The sequence below is a fragment of the Gastrolobium bilobum genome, unplaced genomic scaffold (genome assembly GCF_033153095.1).
Source record: "Gastrolobium bilobum isolate Gb01-03AN ecotype WA unplaced genomic scaffold, APGP_CSIRO_Gbil_v1 utg66792, whole genome shotgun sequence".
Taxonomy (NCBI): domain Eukaryota; kingdom Viridiplantae; phylum Streptophyta; class Magnoliopsida; order Fabales; family Fabaceae; genus Gastrolobium; species Gastrolobium bilobum.
In genome coordinates, this window is record NW_026897228.1 from 70972 (window position 1) to 88356 (window position 17385).

Below are 17385 nucleotides of genomic sequence, written 5' to 3' on the forward strand. Positions count from 1 at the left end.
TTCCTAGTGACACTATTGGGAATCCTAAGGAGCATTGCAAGGCTATAATGACCAGAAGTGGTAAAGTGCTTCCATCTCCTGAGATTGAGGAGAAGCTTGATGAGGCAGTTGAGCCTGAAAAAGAAATTGAAAAACCAGCTGAAGTGGTGAAGCCAGTTGAAAAAGAAAAAGAAAAAGCAAAAGAATAGAGTGTGATTGTTGAGAAGAAGCATGAGATGAGTCTTGGTTATGTGAGAGCTATGGCACCTTATCCAGAAAGATTCAAGCAAGATGCTCGGAAGCAGCAATATGCCAGGTTTCTTGATATTTTCAAAAAGTTGCACATTAATATTCCCTTTGTTGAGGCTCTGGCTAATATGCCTAATTATGCCAAGTTTATGAAAGACCTTTTATCATGAAAACACAAGTTGTAAGAATGCCAGACTGTGACACTCAGTGAGGAGTGTAGTGCAATAATACAAAAGAAGTTTCCTCCTAAGCTTCGTAATCCAGGGAGCTTCAATATTCCAATTGTTAGTGGTAACACTAATGTTGGCAAAGCTTTGTGTGATCTTAGGGCGAGTATAAATTTGATGCCCTTGTCTATGTGTAAATCTTTGGGAATCTATGAGCTTAAGCCTACTATGGTTTCCTTGCAACTTGCTGACAGATCTTTGAGGAAACCCAATGGTATAATTGAAGATGTACTTGTGAAAGTGGACAAGTTCATTTTTCCAGCAGATTTTGTGGTGTTGGACATGGAAGAGGAAACTGAAATGCCTCTTTTGTTGGGTAGACCTTTCTTGCCTACTGCTCGAGCTATGATTGATGTTGAACAAGGAAAACTCTAGTTAAGAATGAATGACGATACCATTACCATCAATGTCTTTGATTCTGTGACAAAATCTTCTGACAAAGGCGATTGTTTCAGACTTGATGTTTTAGAAGAAGTGGTTAAAGAAGAGAAATCTCCTAGTCAGAAGCTTGAGGAAGAACTTAAGGCGCGTGATATTGTTCCCTTTGAGGAAAAAAAAGGTGTTGTGTTTGAGGTTCTTGAGAAAAAAGATTCTGACAAAGAAGATGGTGTCCCAAAAGTAGAGTTAAAGGAGCTGCCGGAAACTCTTAAATACATCTTCTTGGGTGATGAGGAGACTTACCCTGTTATCATTAATAAGGGGTTGTCTTCTAAGAAGGAAAGGAGATTGATAGAAGTGCTAAAGAAACACAAGACTGCCATAGGGTGGTCCATTTCTGATTTGAAGGGTATAAATCCTTCTTTTTGTACTCACAAAATTCTCATGGAGGATAATGTCAAACCTATGAGGCAACCTCAAAGGAGGCTTAATCCCACAATGAAGGAGGTGGTGAGAAAGGAAGTGTGAAACTTCTTGATGCTGGCATGATTTACCCGATTTCATATACTGCTTGGGTAAGTCCAGTGTAAACGGTTCCAAAGAAGAGAGGCGTCACTGTGGTCCACAATGAAAAAATGAACTAATTCCGACCAAAACTATCACTGGTTGGAGGATGTGTGTAGATTACAGGAGGTTGAATGCCTCCACAAGGAAGGACCATTTTCCACTTCCCTTTGTGGATCAGATGTTAAAGAGATTGGCCGGGCATACTTATTACTGTTTCCTGGATGGATATTCTGGGTACAATCAAATCCCAGTGGCATCGGAGGATCAGGAGAAAACAGCCCTCACTTGCCCTTTTGGAGTATTTGTATAACAACTCTCATTATCAAGTCAGGTTAATTAAGAAAATCAAGCATGAGTTTAGTAGATTAAGTTGTGTTTAAGGAAATTGTGACGAATTATGTCAAGTAATGGTTCATTGATCATGAAATTATCATGACAAGATATACAAGGATACAATTCATGCCAAGCAAGTCTAATAAGACCTTAATATTAATAATTAATAAGTTTAGGGTCAAAATGTAATTATGAGAAAGTTAGAGGTTTAATTATAATTAAACATAAACTAGTCTAAACTTTAATTAGATGATGTAATTAAATTCCTTGGGGAATTTTAAGAACTTTAAGGGGTTTTAGTTTTGTTTAAATAAGTCTAGATTAATTCTTAAAAATAGGATAAAGTGTAGATTAAATTAATTAGTAGAAGAAATTAATGTGTTAGTCTTGAAAATTTAACTAGTTTTAAGTTATTAATATTTGTTGGTAGTAATTAAATAAAATAAAAATCTGACCCTTTATGTTCCCTCGTTAGCGCACAAGGTGGGGAGGATTTGGAGTGCTATTATGTTAGCCAATAAGAGCCCACCACCTTAGGAAAGTAGCCTTGTAAGTCAATAAAGAGGATTTATTTTTTAGTGCATCACTTGGACGGTCATCAAAAGAGAAAAGGAACAAACAAAAAAACCTGCACTTGTCTTCTTCAAAACCGTGGCATGCTTGGAAGGAAGGGTGATGAGAGAACATGGTATTCTAGTGTTTAAATCATCTAGCTCCTTTGAGAAAAAGATTCCTTAGTGAATGGAGATTAAAACCTTGTGCTTTTTCCTTCTTGAAGAGATCATATGAAGGTATTTTTCTTCTCTTCTCCATGCACATATCAAGCTGTCTTCTTAGTGTGATGATAGATTTTCATGCTTTTTTTGAAGTAAATTTGAAGTAGTAGCCTGGTGTTTAAGGTAACTAAACTACCTTTTTCTAGTTAAATTACATGGATTTATTATTAGGTTTGTGAAATTGGGGGCTGAATTTGTGAAGTTAATATCATGTTATTATGTTAAAGTATGATGAAATATTGATGGCTTTCAAGTTCTTAAGTGGGATTAATTGATGAATCTTTGGTTGAATGATTGAAATCTCAAAAGGGATGAGTTTAATGAACCCTATATGGTTCAGTTTTTGTGTGTAAAAATATGCACACCAAGTGTTTGATAATATGTCTAAAGGAAATAAAAGATAGTATATGCATTGATGAAGGTTCAAGTGATAGAAAAATTGAAAGAGAATTCATTAAACCTTAAGCTAGGCAAATTGGTCATCATGTGATAAAATAGTTAAAGGATGTGTTTAATCAAGTTTGTATGTGGAAATATAAGTGTCATATGATTTAGAGTTGGTTTGTAAAAAGAATGAAGTATAGGAATTTCAAAAGAACCTTATGGACCTTGTAGGATCAACATAGGGGCTGTTATATAAAAAAATTCATATCTGAAGCTACAAGACTCCAAATGGAGTGTGGTTTGCGCCAAATTAAAGCCTTAAGTGTCTACTATAACATATCAAATATTCAGGGGAATCGGAGTTAAGATGAAATTTTAGTGATTAAAATGGCACAGGACGTTGATGCTGTAAAAAAAGTGTGTATTTTGGCCCTTTAGAATTAATTGTGTAAATTAAGTGTTTAATTCCTTAGTCATGTAAAACAATGATCCTTAGGACATTTAAGTGTGAAATCTTAATTAAGTCTAGGATGAGACTATGTTTATGTTAGATTTTTGATGAAAAAGTTATGTAATAATTTATATAAGACTACTTAGTGATCAAACAAGGAATTAACCAAGGTATATGAATAAGAAAACAAGTCAAATTCTTGGAATTTCTAAATGGTGCAATTCAGCCACTATAGGAGTAATTGACCGAGGAATGAAAGTAAATTCACATAAGTGTTTGATTACATTTAGCAAGTAAATTCAAGTATATGCTATATAGATGGTTAGTCTGGAAACTTGTATTAACTTGTGATTTTGAAAGATGTGTTAATATGTAGTAAATCTTGAAAACATTGGGGTAATTGTCTTTGACTTGTGTGGTGGCATGAATTGATAGAACGTAATTTGATGGTACGTAGGTTGAAGAACAAGTTTAGAGGCATTGGATTAAATACGTGAAATTCAAGCAAGGTTGGAATTGCGCTTTTTACAGGTAACCTCTTGGTATTAGGGCTTGTTCCCTTTTTCTGTTCCACCATACCCGTTGAGGGTAATGGTAGGAAGTGTATATGAGTAGTGTAGAACAGCATGAGCATGCATGCATTATTACAGTGGGTACTTATATACCGAGTCTCTGGCCAGTAGACAGTTTTTTCCTTCGGGCGTTTCGGACTTCCACTGGATAGGTCTCCGAGAGGGAGCTCCAGTTGACCTAGGGTCGTGGTGTGTGATCCGGATAGGAGCACACTAGGAATGTCTCGGGTGTATATGGATGGTTGGGGCATCATGGTTGTGGTTATTGGAACACACCTTGGATGATACCCGTAGGCTTATATATGCCGAGGACGTTGCGTGGTATTGGTAGCTACCATCCCGCTTCGTCGTATTTTATATCCCGATATTCCTCAATTTCTCTAAATCCCTTGCTTTGTCCCGTTTTGAAAGTGGTTGCTTTATACTATTGATATGCATCGAAGTGAACCATTGGGCGGCGTTTTCTCCAGAACCTCTGGGTTACTGAGTTATATCCGTATATCTCACCCCGTCTCGGGGCATTTATTTCAGGAGGTAGCAGTGGCACAGGAGTGGCGGGCAAGAGGCCCGTAGGATGAGTCATGGGGTCATTGTCATTACTTGTTCATGATATATATTGTGCCTGAGTCTAGTTAGTTATTATTTCATTCGAAGTTATGTTTAAAGTTGTAAATTCAAGTTATGAATATGTACGTTGTTATATTTAAATAAAATGTTGTAAGTATGCATGAATATTGATGTAATATGATGGAAGGGCTTTAAGCCTATTGTAGGATGATGATTATATACTTATGTTGAGAAATGGCATGTAAATGGATCTTGTGATTGAAACAAGTTAAGGATTTTAAAGTGAGCATTATAGTATAAATTGTGTAATAAATATAAACTGAATTGGGTTGTAAGTGCCCCAAGGCATTATTGGACCTTGTGTGTGCCACCCATTGGATTATTATTGATTTATTAGGTACATTGAGGTATTAGTGAGCTTGTGTAAATTTGGGGATTTAAGGAAAAACAAAGGAAACTCTGGCGAATTTTCTGTAGAATTGGCAGATTTTAGGTGAACTTCAGGAGAGTATAACTTCCTCCACAGAGGTCCGATAGGGACGTTCCATACGCCATTTTAAAGCTTGAGATGTACCCTACATAGTTTCAAAATATGGGCAGATTCTGAGCTGCACACAGCTCTGTAGAAATTGTGGAACACTGACTGTCCATGTACCTCTGATACAGGGGCTGTTCTGGTCCAGTTTTGGGAATTTTATTCCCGCTTCGTTTCTTGGTCAAATTAAGCGTATGATATATCAAGTTGAAGATTGAGGTGTCTAGTTTATGGTGTAAAAATTTGAGGGAAATTGGATTAGTGGATTCAGTGCAGTAATTCAGAGAGTGAGGTATGTTTTGTGTCATTTTGGGATTTGTTGGCAGTTTTGCTTGTCCAACTTCAAACAGCGATAACCGGAGCAAACGAGCTTCGAATTGAGCGTGTGATAGCTTGTTGGAAAGGGAATTAAGTAAGACAAAAATATAATCTAAGAAGAAGGTCTGGTTGTGAACGGTGTGTTCGCAGAAAATTAATGAGTGAACCATGTTCGAAGAGGTAAAAACGTAGAGTTGAGAAATTGGCTAACTGGGTTTATGGGAACCCCTTAGTAACTTATAATAAGTAAAGTGTGATGTAAAAATAGTTAAAATAAGTATTCCGCAAGAGTTAACAGTTATAGTCACAGCTTTTAATTATTACGCTTTTATTGTTTTAAATGCTCGCGTAATAATTGGAAAAAGTTTATTCGTATTTTTATAAATGAATTGTTGTGATTGTAACTGCGCTTAATATCATAATTAATATTAACAATACCGGTGTACAACGGGCTGTTACATTTTATGGTATCAGAGCAGGGCCTCTCATCCAATACGGTGTGGTTCGAGGACGAACCAGGCGGAAGCTGGTGGGCATGTAACATCCCGGGCGCTGACGAGGGCGGGGAGTGATCGCCGGTGCGAAAGGGCATGGACAAGGAGCGGCTCCTGGCAGGCTTCTAGGGACGGGGGTACATGAATGAATCGAGTCAACACCCGAAAGAGAGAGATTCCAGAGACTGTGCTGGTATGGGACGGTACAGTTGGGAATGGCTTATAAGAATTAATTGGTACTACCTATACTAACAAGATGCATCTACTTTTCGGTAGCCCAGATCGGAAGAACTCTACAGTTAAGCGTGCTTAACTTGGAGCAATTCAGGGATGGGTGACCTCCTGGGAAGTTTTCTCGGGAAGTGTGCGAGTGAGGACAAAGCACGCTGAAAAGTCTCGTGTTAGTGTGTGAGGACAGTCGTTGATCCTTGCAAGTTGCCAGACGTTACAATTTGCATATCGACGGATGTCGTTTGGTCTATGCAACGCACCTGCTACGTTTCAGAGGTGCATGCTCTCCATATTTTCTAACATGGTGGAGAAAAATCTTGAGGTATTTATGGATTACTTTTCAGGATTTGGCTCTTGTTTTGATTTATGCTTGTATAATCTAACTAATGTTTTAAAAAGATGCCAAGAAACTAATCTTGTACTTAATTGGGAGAAATGTCATTTTATGGTACAAGAGGGGATTGTGTTAGGCCATAAAATATCTGGGAAAGGAATTGAGGTTGATGAGGCAAAACTCATGTTGATTGAAAAACTCTCCCATCCTGTTAATTTGACTACTGTTAGAAGTTTTCTAGGACATGCTGGATTTTATAGAAGATTTATCAAAGACTTTTCTAAGATAGCCAAACCATTAAGCCAACTCTTAGTAAAGGACTCTGAATTTAACTTTGATGATGCATGTCTGAAAGCTTTTAATTTGTTGATATAAAAGCTCACTACAACTCCTATTCTTGTAGCTCCTGATTGGAGTTTACCTTTTGAGCTTATTTGTGATGCTAGTGCTTATGCCATTGGTGTAGTCCTTGGCCAACGTAAGGATAAATTGTTACATGTCATATACTATGCTAGCAAAAATTTAAATTAGGCACAAGTAAATTATGCCACAACCGAAAAAGAAATGCTAGCAGTAGTGTATGCACTGGACAAATTTAGATCTTATTTGTTGGGTTCCAAGGTAATTGTTTTTACTGACCATTCTGCTATCAAGTATTTCATGACTAAGCAGGATGCCAAGCCTCATTTCCTAAGGTGGATGCTCTTGTTTCAAGAGTTCGACTTGGAGATCAGAGATAAGTCTGGGCTAGAAAACAAAGTAGCAGATCATTTGTCAAGAATTTAGGAGAAGGAATTGCAAGATGGTCCTGAAAAAGAAATAAATGACACCTTCCCTGATGAGAGGGTGATGGCTATTTTTGTGCCTCTTTGGTTTGCGGATATTTCCAATTACAAGGTGATAAAAGAGTTGCCTCCTAACCTTACTAGGCAACAACAGAAAAAGTTTCTGCAAGATGCAATGAGATTTCATTAGGATGACTCTTACATGTATTTCCAATGTTCTGATGGAATTATACGGAGGTGTGTGCCAGATTTTGAAGTGCATAAGATCTTGTGGCATTGCCATGCATCAGATTACGGAGGTCACTTTGGAGGTAATAGAACTGCTCAAAAAGTTTTACAGAGCAGTTATTATTGGCCTACATTGTTTAAAGATGCTAGGGACTATGTTGAGAGGTGTGACAAGTATCAAAGAGCTGGAAATATTTCCCGCAAGGATAAGATGCCTCTGAATAGCATATTGGAGGTAGAACTTTTCTATGTGTGGGGAATAGATTTTATGGGCCCATTTCCATCATCTTATTCCAACCAATATATTCTGGTGGCTGTAGATTATGTGTCGAAGTGGGATGAGGTTGTTGCTCTTCCCACTAATGATGCTAAAGTGGTGGTGAACTTTCTGAGGAAGAACATCTTCACTTGGTTTGGTGTCCCTAGAGCTATTATTAGTGATGGGGGACACACTTTTGCAATAAGCAGTTTGATTGTTTGCTTGCAAAGTATGGAGTGAATCATAGGGTGGCTACACCTTACCATCCTCAGACTAGTGGGCAGGTTGAAGTGTCAAATAGAGAGTTGAAGAGAATCCTTGAGAAGACTATTGGTAATTCCTTGAAGGATTAGGCAAGAAAGCTTGATGATGCGCTTTGGGCGTATAGAACTGCATTCAAGACTCCAATAGGTATGTCTCCTTATCAATTGGTGTATGGGAAGTCTTGTCATTTTCCTGTGGAGTTGGAACATAAGGCTTTATGGGCTACTAAGTTCTTGAATTTTGAACCAACAAAAGCTCTTCAGAAAAGATTGCTGCAACTGAATGAGCTGGATGATTTTCGATTATCTGCATATAAGAGTGCCCGAGTTTATAAAGAAAAGACCAAGAAGTGGCACGATAAAAAGATCAGTCCAAAGGAATTTGAGCCAGGCCAACAACTGTTAATGTACAATTCTCGCCTGAGATTGTTTCCTGGCAAGCTCAAGTCTAGGTGGGCTGGTCCATTTGTGGTAAAGAGAGTATTCCCCTACGGAGCAGTTGAGATATCTCCCTTGGATGATGATAGACCCTTCAAAGTCAACGGAGCTAGACTCAAGTTCTACCAAGGAGGACCTGCCATAAGAGACACCGAGACTCTGTCTCTCAAAGAAAACAATACTTAAAAGAGGTAACTGTCAGGCTCGTGACGTTAAAAAAATGCTCATTGGGAGGCAACCTAATTCAGAGTTTTATTCAATGTTTTATGTTATCCTAAAAAAAAAAAATTGACTCGCGCGAGTCGCGCCAGTATGGCGCGATTGCAGCACCAGAGTTTGTAAAAAACAGAGAATTTGCTCGAGTACCGCGCTAGTATGGCACGGTTGCAGCGCCAAAAATCTAAGAAACCAGAGAATTTGCGCGAGTGTCACACCAGTATGGCACGACCCGCGCCACATAAGCCAAGAGGAGAAAGTCGCGCCAGATATAAAGGGTCGAGCGGTTGCTCCTCTCATTTTGCATCTCATCCCTTTCATTTCTCCCATTTCTCTCTTCCTTTTCTTCCCAACTCTCTTCAATTGTTATTCTTCCTTTTCTTCACATGGCTTCACGGGTAAGTCTCCTTTATTTCTTTCTTTTAGTTAGTTTTCTAATTAGTTACTTGTTTAACTGTTATGTTATTTTATTTTCTAGTTAGTTAGTATTATTTAATGCCTGGTTTTTAGTTAGTTACTTGTTTCCCTTGAACCTCTTGCTATGTTGACTATCTGGTATAAAATGCTGAGTTGTATGCTAAGATGTGTTGATACCCTATTTTCTGATTTTGATTTCAACTGTTGGTTTGTTCTGTTTTATTCTTTAGATAAAGTTGGAATCAAATCTGGGAATGGTGGTTTGCTATATACTTCCAGTTTGATTACTTGTGATCTAATTGCTCTATTGTCATATTTTTTGCATTGGAAAATTTTTCTGGTTTTCAGGGCGCACAAGGTACAAAGTTTAAGAAAAAAATTGGCGATACTAAAAGAGCCAAGACTTCTGCTTCTTCATCTTTTGATGATTTTCGGTTTGTTTCTGCGGAGGCCCAGGAAAGGTATTTTGACAAATATGAGGGCAAAGGATTCATTAGAGAAAGGAACATCAGTGTGAGCATGCCTGAGGATAATTTTATCATGAGGACTATAAGAAGAAGGCAATGGGAAGTTCTGGTAACTTATGCTGAGTCTGCTTCTAGTTCCATTATTAAAGAATTTTGTGCTAATGCTAATCTAGAAGACTTGGATCATACCAGGATGTCCCGGGTTAGAGAGATTGATTTGTCATTTTTTGTTGAGGCTATTGAGAGATTCCTGCAACTAATTATGACCATGTTGCTGGTCCTTGTGAATATGTTGATCTGTTCAATAGGATGATGCCTACAACTGGGCGGCTATTATATAAAAAAGAGATGCCTATGCTTGCTAACATGATTAGGAGAGGGATCACTACTCCCTATTCTAAATGGAAGCTTAAGTCTGCTAACTCCTGACAAGCTACATATGAAGGAGTTGACTGGTGGGTGTAGGTTTTGGCATCAGTTTGTGAACTCTAATGTCCTTCCCTCTTCTAATCTCACTGATGTTAATATGAAGCGGGCTCCATTCTTATATATTATGACCGGGTTGGAGAGGTTGGATATATCAGCTGTTTTATCTAACCGTATTTGCCATATGGTATGGGGTAGCAGGAAGGAGCAACTTCTGGCACATGCTTCTTTGATATCTCATTTTTGTGTCCAGGTGGGTTTGGAGATCCCTGAAGAGGAAGATTTAGATGTTGCTCCTGATGCACTTATGAACTTCATTACTTATGCCAATATTTGTGCTAAGTCTGACCAAGAGCTAGTGGTCAAGACTGGCACTATAGGACTTAATGCTCCTGCATCTCCTAGAGCACCCCGAGTACCTCTTCCACCCCGTGCTCTTGAGATTCCACTAGTTGCTGCTTCCTCTGCATCAACTTCCAGGGTACCTATTCCACCACATGAGCTAGTCTATGAGGACTCACCGAGTTACTTGCGCATGCAGATGCAGATGGAGTTCATGTCCATTCATCACATTTACCAGACTCGCGTCCTTGAGGGATTAGCTCAGGCTGGGGGCATGGATTATGCATCATTCCAGCCGCAGTATCCGTTCGTGTCCCCAGCTCCATATTACCCAGTACCCGACGCTACTCGTGCACCGATGCATCCAGTACCACCAGTTCCTCCATTTGCTGAGTCATCTCATGCTGCTGAGGGAGATGACATGGAGGATTGATTACATCTCCTTGCTGCTGGAGATTGTTTTATTTCCATTTTGTCTATTATTTTAGTTTATCTTTTTAGTACTTTTGTTGTTTTATTATGACCATAGGTTGATGTTAGGGTCATTTAGATTATGTGGGTTTGTATATGTCCCATACACTCTGATGTCTTTATTGTGCGGATTATAGTTCATTCTATATACTGTTGTTTGTTCCATGGTGCAGATATTTCGATAATCCTTGGGTTTAAATATTGTTGGGAACAGCAATTCTTTAAATCTGGGAATTGTAGGCATTGGGAAGCACTCTGGAACTGCAATTTTTTTCTATCAGGGGAGAAATTCTAAACTCTTTACATTTTTTTAGTTAGTTGGTAGTTTGTGTTGCTCTTATAAAAAAAATTGGAAATATATTTCTGAAGCAATTCTCAGGTTTAAATGTGCTTACCCAATTAACTTGCTTGATTGAATCATGGGAAGCATGTTTGTATGACATTCTGGCATGACATTGCATAGGTATAATTAGATTACATGATTGCTCGTTTGTCTAATTTGATGTTGTGAAATTCTGATAATGTCTGAGGTTAATTTTCATGAGTCTAGATTGATACCACAGCTTGTGAGATTTGAGCTTAAACACTGATTTTTCTTGTTGAGAAGCCTCACTGTTGTAACACTCTAAAACTTGATTTGTTTCTCTGTGATGCATGCATTGGTTGAGATGATTAAGGCATTTTGTTCTTGTTAGCCTATGGCCAAATAGCCCACCTGTATGAAATTTTTCCATGGCTAGCCCCTTGAGACTGAACATATGTTATTGATAAATTACCTGTTGGCCAAATTAATGGCTTAGCTTATATCCATGTGACTTACCCTAATTGAGATTGAATTACTGATGTGTTAAATAAAAAAAATAAAGAAATTGAGGTAAGCTCCACAAAGGTTAAGTGATTAGGGGATGTATATTCTATTTATACCCAAAAAAAAAACCAAAAATTTGCATAAAAGGTGGTTGAAAGGAATTAATTCCCGAAATTCTGTGGGAATGTCAGTGGAGCAAGACCATTGAAATGAATGTGCTAAATTGTAAGAGTATCAGTTTTTCAATCTTATTGTCGTTTTGAGTTGCTATCCATATATTCCTACACTTTAACCCGGCCAAGATATAACTTGTGAAGTCCTTTTGATCAATTGATGCATGTATCTGATTCTTCATTTTTGAGAACTTTGAGAATATGATCAAGCCTATGGTAGTGTTATAACTGTGTTGGATTGAGTGCTCATGATACCCTAAACACTAAGTGTTGAATGAATATTATTTATCTTTGTGAGGGGTAATTAATGTAGACTTGTATCTTTGAGAAGCTGATGGCATTGTTGGAAACTTGTGATGTTAGATCAGTCATGCTTAGTATATTGTGTCTGAGATTGCCTGTGTATTGTTATGCTAGATTAATTGTTTATTTCCTGGATTGAGTCTTGTTCGTTGTTGCGAACAACAACGTTTAAATTTGAGAATGATTTGATGTGCCTCTGGCATGTGATATTTTCTAAGCCAAAAATAATAAGATTTAGTCATAGGAGAGCATTTTCTGTATATTAATTGCTTTTATTATTTAGTTTTTCCATTTTAGTTTATTTCTTACATTTTTATAGTTTTACAGGTTAAAATATGAAGAAATAGGAAATTGAAGAAAAGAAGAAAAAGAGGATCCACGCGATACGCATGGATGTTGGCGCGACCCGCGCGGAGATGCGTCTGCCATACAGATTCCAGAGAGTTGGCGCGGTTGCGGCGCCAACCCCGCGCAACCCGCGCGAACTTTCTCGGGAAATCAATTTCTGAAGACGTTAAAAGGACGTAACGAGGAAAGAAAGGGGGATTACGACAGAAAGGCACAGAGAGTTCCAGTAGGAGGAAAACATCAAGGGAGCAGATCATCGTTCTTAGTTATCATCGTAATTTTCTTTTCTTTTCTCTTTTATAATTGTATGTCAGCTAAGCCTATGGCTAGATAATTTCTCTTATTGTAGTTAGGGTCACAAACCCTATGTGAACCCTTTTCACGATGGATTGATTTATTTTCGCTCGTTTATTTTAACATATTTTACCCAGTGCGTATTGTTTATTATTTCTGTTAGACTTGATCAACCTAATAGGAGATAATAATTTGGGAATTAGGGCTCGCAATAGGAATATTGGGGTTTTGATTCTGAAAGGGGGTAAAGTAACAATTGATGCATGCTTTAGGAATAGACTTGTGTGAATTGCAGTCGTTTAATTTATCGTGGTTAATGCTTAATTTCATGTAAGACTGCTAAGGAATTAGGGTTTCAATTGGATTAAAGGGTTAGATTACCAAGGAATTGGGATTTAACTAATTATTTCTAGATGATAAATTGTCTGAGTTATTAAAATAAATGAGCATTGTTAATTAATCCAGAGTTTAAAGTGGGGATCATATGATGCGTGTACCTTAGCTGTAATGTTTATTCTTTATTATTCTCTCAAAAATCCAAACTTTACCATTGCTAGAAAATTAAGAATTACATTTTAGTTTTCTGTCTTTAGTTCACTATCAATTCACCATTTTCGAAAACAACCAGATTTTCCAACTTAAGGGGACAAGTTATTGTGGTATTTGGTTTACAATCCCTATAGAGACGATACTTTACTTACTCACTATATTACTTGTGCGATCGGTACACTTGTCGTTGAGCATCAATATTCACCACGAGTTTTCAAGAACAAATATGGTATGTTCTTGAAGAGGAGGATGAGGGGAACAAGTTTCATGAAGGGTGTTTGGTGATTTGATGGAGTTTTGGATGCGAAAATCTAGAGAGAAGGAGGAGAAAATTTGAAAACCTCCAAGGTAAAGAGAGAGAAGTGTTTGGGCTATTGATGAGAATGAGGGGAAGGGTCTCCTTATGTTTTTAGGGTTTTTGCCATGTCATTAAGTGACTTTCTGTCATTTAGTGACACCCGGTGTAATTTTTCTTTGAACGGTTATCAAATTTTTACCCGGAAACACCCAAAACTCTAACTTTAAGAATTAATATTAAATTTGTCTAATTATCATGTTCCTAACTTAAAAATTTGATTAGTAGATCACAAATCCACTTACTGTTGTTTAATTGCTCTGTAGTCTTTACCAGTATTCTTAACTGTACCCAGATTTTATTATCTTCTTAACTTTAATATTATTGGTCTAATTATGACTTGTTAGGCATATATTGGTTTTTCTTTCTATTTTCTCATCTTTTTCTCATTCCGGGATTCTATCGAGTGCTTCTACAACAGTACAAAATACCTGGCAGAAGTGATTTTTCCAAAATATCCCAATATGGATATCAAACTTCATCAAATCATATACTAACCTCATTTATGATATTCATATCATCAAAATAGCTTTCTAACTCAAATTTGCTCAATTAAAAATATTCTACTGACTGTTACTGCGTCAACAGTCAAAAATAACATATGAAAATTCACTTGTGTAAAATACCCTTAATATGGATATCAAACTTCTTAGAATTTCATCCTCATTCCATTTATGACCCTAAGGTCTTCCTAATAATCCTCTAATTTTGAAATTATGAAATTAGAGTTATTATAATATAGGGTTCTTTAAATTCATCTATTTTTAGATTTCAATTCTTTTTTGTAGAAGAAAACATCAATCAATCACAACAACTCATCAACCAACTAAAACCCCAACATAATCCATCATTTAATCTTCATAAAAACCATCAAATACATGTTAAAAACATAATTTTTGGCCTTAAAAACAGCCAGCATAGTTGGGGTTTCTTACCTTGAATAGCTTCTCTAGAAGCTTTAGATCATTCTTCATAATGTAGACAAGCAAAACAACCCATCATGGCTTCTTGGGCAGCATGTAGTCGCTGAATAGATAGAGGAATATCTATCAAAATAAGGCTTCTTACAAGGTTCTATCACTTGGGATTTACTCACAAGACCAAGTTCTACAAGTTTTGTTAAGAACTAAATGGAAATTGATGTTCAAGCTTGCCCTTTGCTTAAAAATGGCTCACAGCCTTCAAAGAAGAGAGGAAGAAGAAAAGCATCGTGGAAGTGGCACAAGAAAAGGCAACCGACTTGTACAAAAGAAATATAACTTAGTCTTATAAATTTTCTACTAACTTTGACCTTATACAATTATAAAGAATCCTATTGACTACTAATTTCTAACACTTTTGCTCATTTCTTTTAATTTTTCTAAACATAAATAGATAAAATTAAGACCACTTAAAACGCATAGAATTTGCTATAAAATTTAATTACATAATCTAAATTGCTTAAATTAAATTAATACTATTGGTCTATAATTAAACCAACCTTGACCTAATTAATTAAATTATTCTAATCATAATTAGAATAAACGAAGATAACTTTTAACCCACTAAATTCATTAAACAATTTTATTATAACATCCAATTCAAGTTTTGACCACTTTTTGTCTATTTACCAAATAGTCCACAACTTTCACTATAATGACATATACGTCTTGAATTCTTTTCATACATTTAATTTAATCCAATTTGACTTACTTGACATGAATTGTATACTTGTATTTCATGATCAATGAACCATTACTTGTCACAATTTTCTTGAACAAAACTTGATCTCTTGAACACTTGCTTGATTTTATTATTTGACCTAACTTGGTTGCGAGGGCGGTTATAACATGCCTATTCTAAAAGACTTGATTTGTAAGCCTTTAGGCCTGATCTATGTTTTTTAATAAAATAATATTATATTATACTTTATTTTTATCTTTTCTAACCTTCCTCCTATGAATTTGGTTTTAATGGAATAAGACAATGTTATTAACGATCTATTATATATATTATAATAAATTGTGTGGTTGTAATATATATTTTTTGAGTGAAATTATATAATAAATGAGTGAGTGAATATGTTTCTTTATTTTAAAATTTAATTAAGCTTTTTGTATTCTTATTGTAACATACCCTATAACTGGCTAGCATAGAGGATATCACATCACTTCTTAAATCTTATTTTGAATGAAAGAATTAGAATTATAAAATATTAAAGAATATGAGATTCTAACCCGCGGATATAAAATAAGGCATATGATAAAATGTTCTTAAAATTTAATTATACATTAACAAAAAAGTCAAATTTACTAGTTTATCTGAATTAAACTAGATTACATCAGCGGAGGTAGTAAGCATCTAAACTATATAAGACCCACAAGTAGGTATCTCAAGTCTCATTAGTCTTCTCTATGAGTAAAAGTCTCTGTTTTGTCAAGGTAGAAAATAGCAGTCACTCATTCTTCACCAACCATGATGTAAACCTCTGTACGATCCTCATAAAAGTACATTGTTATTCCCAAACCTTCACTATCAACCATAGACAAGAGATTTTTTCTTTTTTGAAAGGTTAGCTTAAACATAAATACACATGAGATAAATTTCAGTAATATTGGAGTTTTCGAACTATAATCAATCCAGCCGTTTTAGCAGAAAATATCATTCTCACAGATCATATTTATAATAAGAAAATAAGATCATAAATATAAGTGAAGACCTTTGTGAGTTTCTACATACAAACATACTCAATCCTTTGTAGGTTCTACCCAAACCTTTGTGGGTTTCTACATACAAACATATAAAGAAATGTGTACTCTTAAACTAAAATGACTAAAGTTCAAACTTTTGTGGGTTCTATATGTGAAAGGTTTTGTATGGTGGAGCTCAAGTCATGATAAGACGTCTCTTACCCTATAACCATTTGATCTCCTTGTGAGCCAGTAACATATTCCGTAATATTCATTTGGTACCAAAGGAATTCCTTAATTCTATATTATTGTTTCTAAATCATTCTCATAACTAATATTAATAAATTCATCAAATTCATAAATTCAAACAACATCAACATCAACATCAACAACACCTTTATCCCAAATTAATTGGGGTCGGTAGTAGATGAACCCAAATAAAAGATACAAAAAGGTTGAAAAAAAAGAAACATGTAAAAATAATAATTAATAAATAGAATAGTAATAATATATATATATATAAGTAAAAAAGAAAGGGAAAAGAAGATGAGGGGGAAACGAAGGGGAAAAGGACTAAAAAAGGACCATCTGGAACATAGGAATAACAACGGGTCATCATACTTATAGCTTTTCTCCATTCCGTTCTAAGGCATACCGTCTGCCAATCTATATCCCACATCATTAAATCTTATTTTACTACCTTCCCCCAAGTAAGTTTCGGTCTACCTCTACCTCTTATTGTGTTGAGCTCTTGGTAACAAACTTCTATTCTTACGGGAGCATCCAGGGGCCTTCTCATTACGTGCCCAAACCACCTCAATCTATGTTCTCTCATCTTCTCAGCCACCGGTAGTACTCTTACCTTTCGTCGAATATCTTCATTTCTTATCTTACCCATCATCGTATAACCACACATCCACCTTAACATCTTCATCTCTGCTACTCCCCTTTTATGCTCATGTTGCCTATGTGCTGGCCAGCATTCAGCTCTATATAGCATTGCAGGTCTTACTGCTATTTTATAGAATTTTCCTTTTAACTTAAGGGGGATTTTGCGGTCACACAAAAACTCATATGCACTGCGCCATTTCATCCACTCTGCTCTGATTTTATGATTTACATCCCCATCAATCTCTCCACCTTTTTGCAAAATGGAGCCCAGGTATTTAAAAGCGTCTT

General features: G+C 36.2%; 1 protein-coding gene across 4 annotated transcripts; it reads left to right on the forward strand.

The window, feature by feature from the left end:
• Positions 1 to 2340: 2340 nt before the first annotated feature.
• On the forward strand, positions 2341 to 12720 carry LOC133305005 (uncharacterized). Of its 4 annotated transcripts, none has more exons than XR_009750711.1 (3): positions 2341 to 2524; positions 3802 to 3875; positions 12319 to 12720. XR_009750711.1 is itself a non-coding variant. In XM_061505108.1 (3 exons), the coding sequence occupies exon 3, from the start codon at positions 9908 to 9910 to the stop codon at positions 10667 to 10669; it is 762 nt and encodes a 253-aa protein (XP_061361092.1). In that variant the 5' UTR covers positions 2341 to 2524; positions 3802 to 3875; positions 9350 to 9907; the 3' UTR covers positions 10670 to 12720. The 4 variants fall into 4 exon arrangements, 2 of the variants coding, with proteins under 2 accessions (XP_061361092.1, XP_061361093.1); XR_009750710.1 differs by lacking the exon at positions 12319 to 12720 and adding an exon at positions 4448 to 4637; XM_061505108.1 differs by having other exon boundaries at positions 9350 to 12720.
• Positions 12721 to 17385: the final 4665 nt, after the last annotated feature.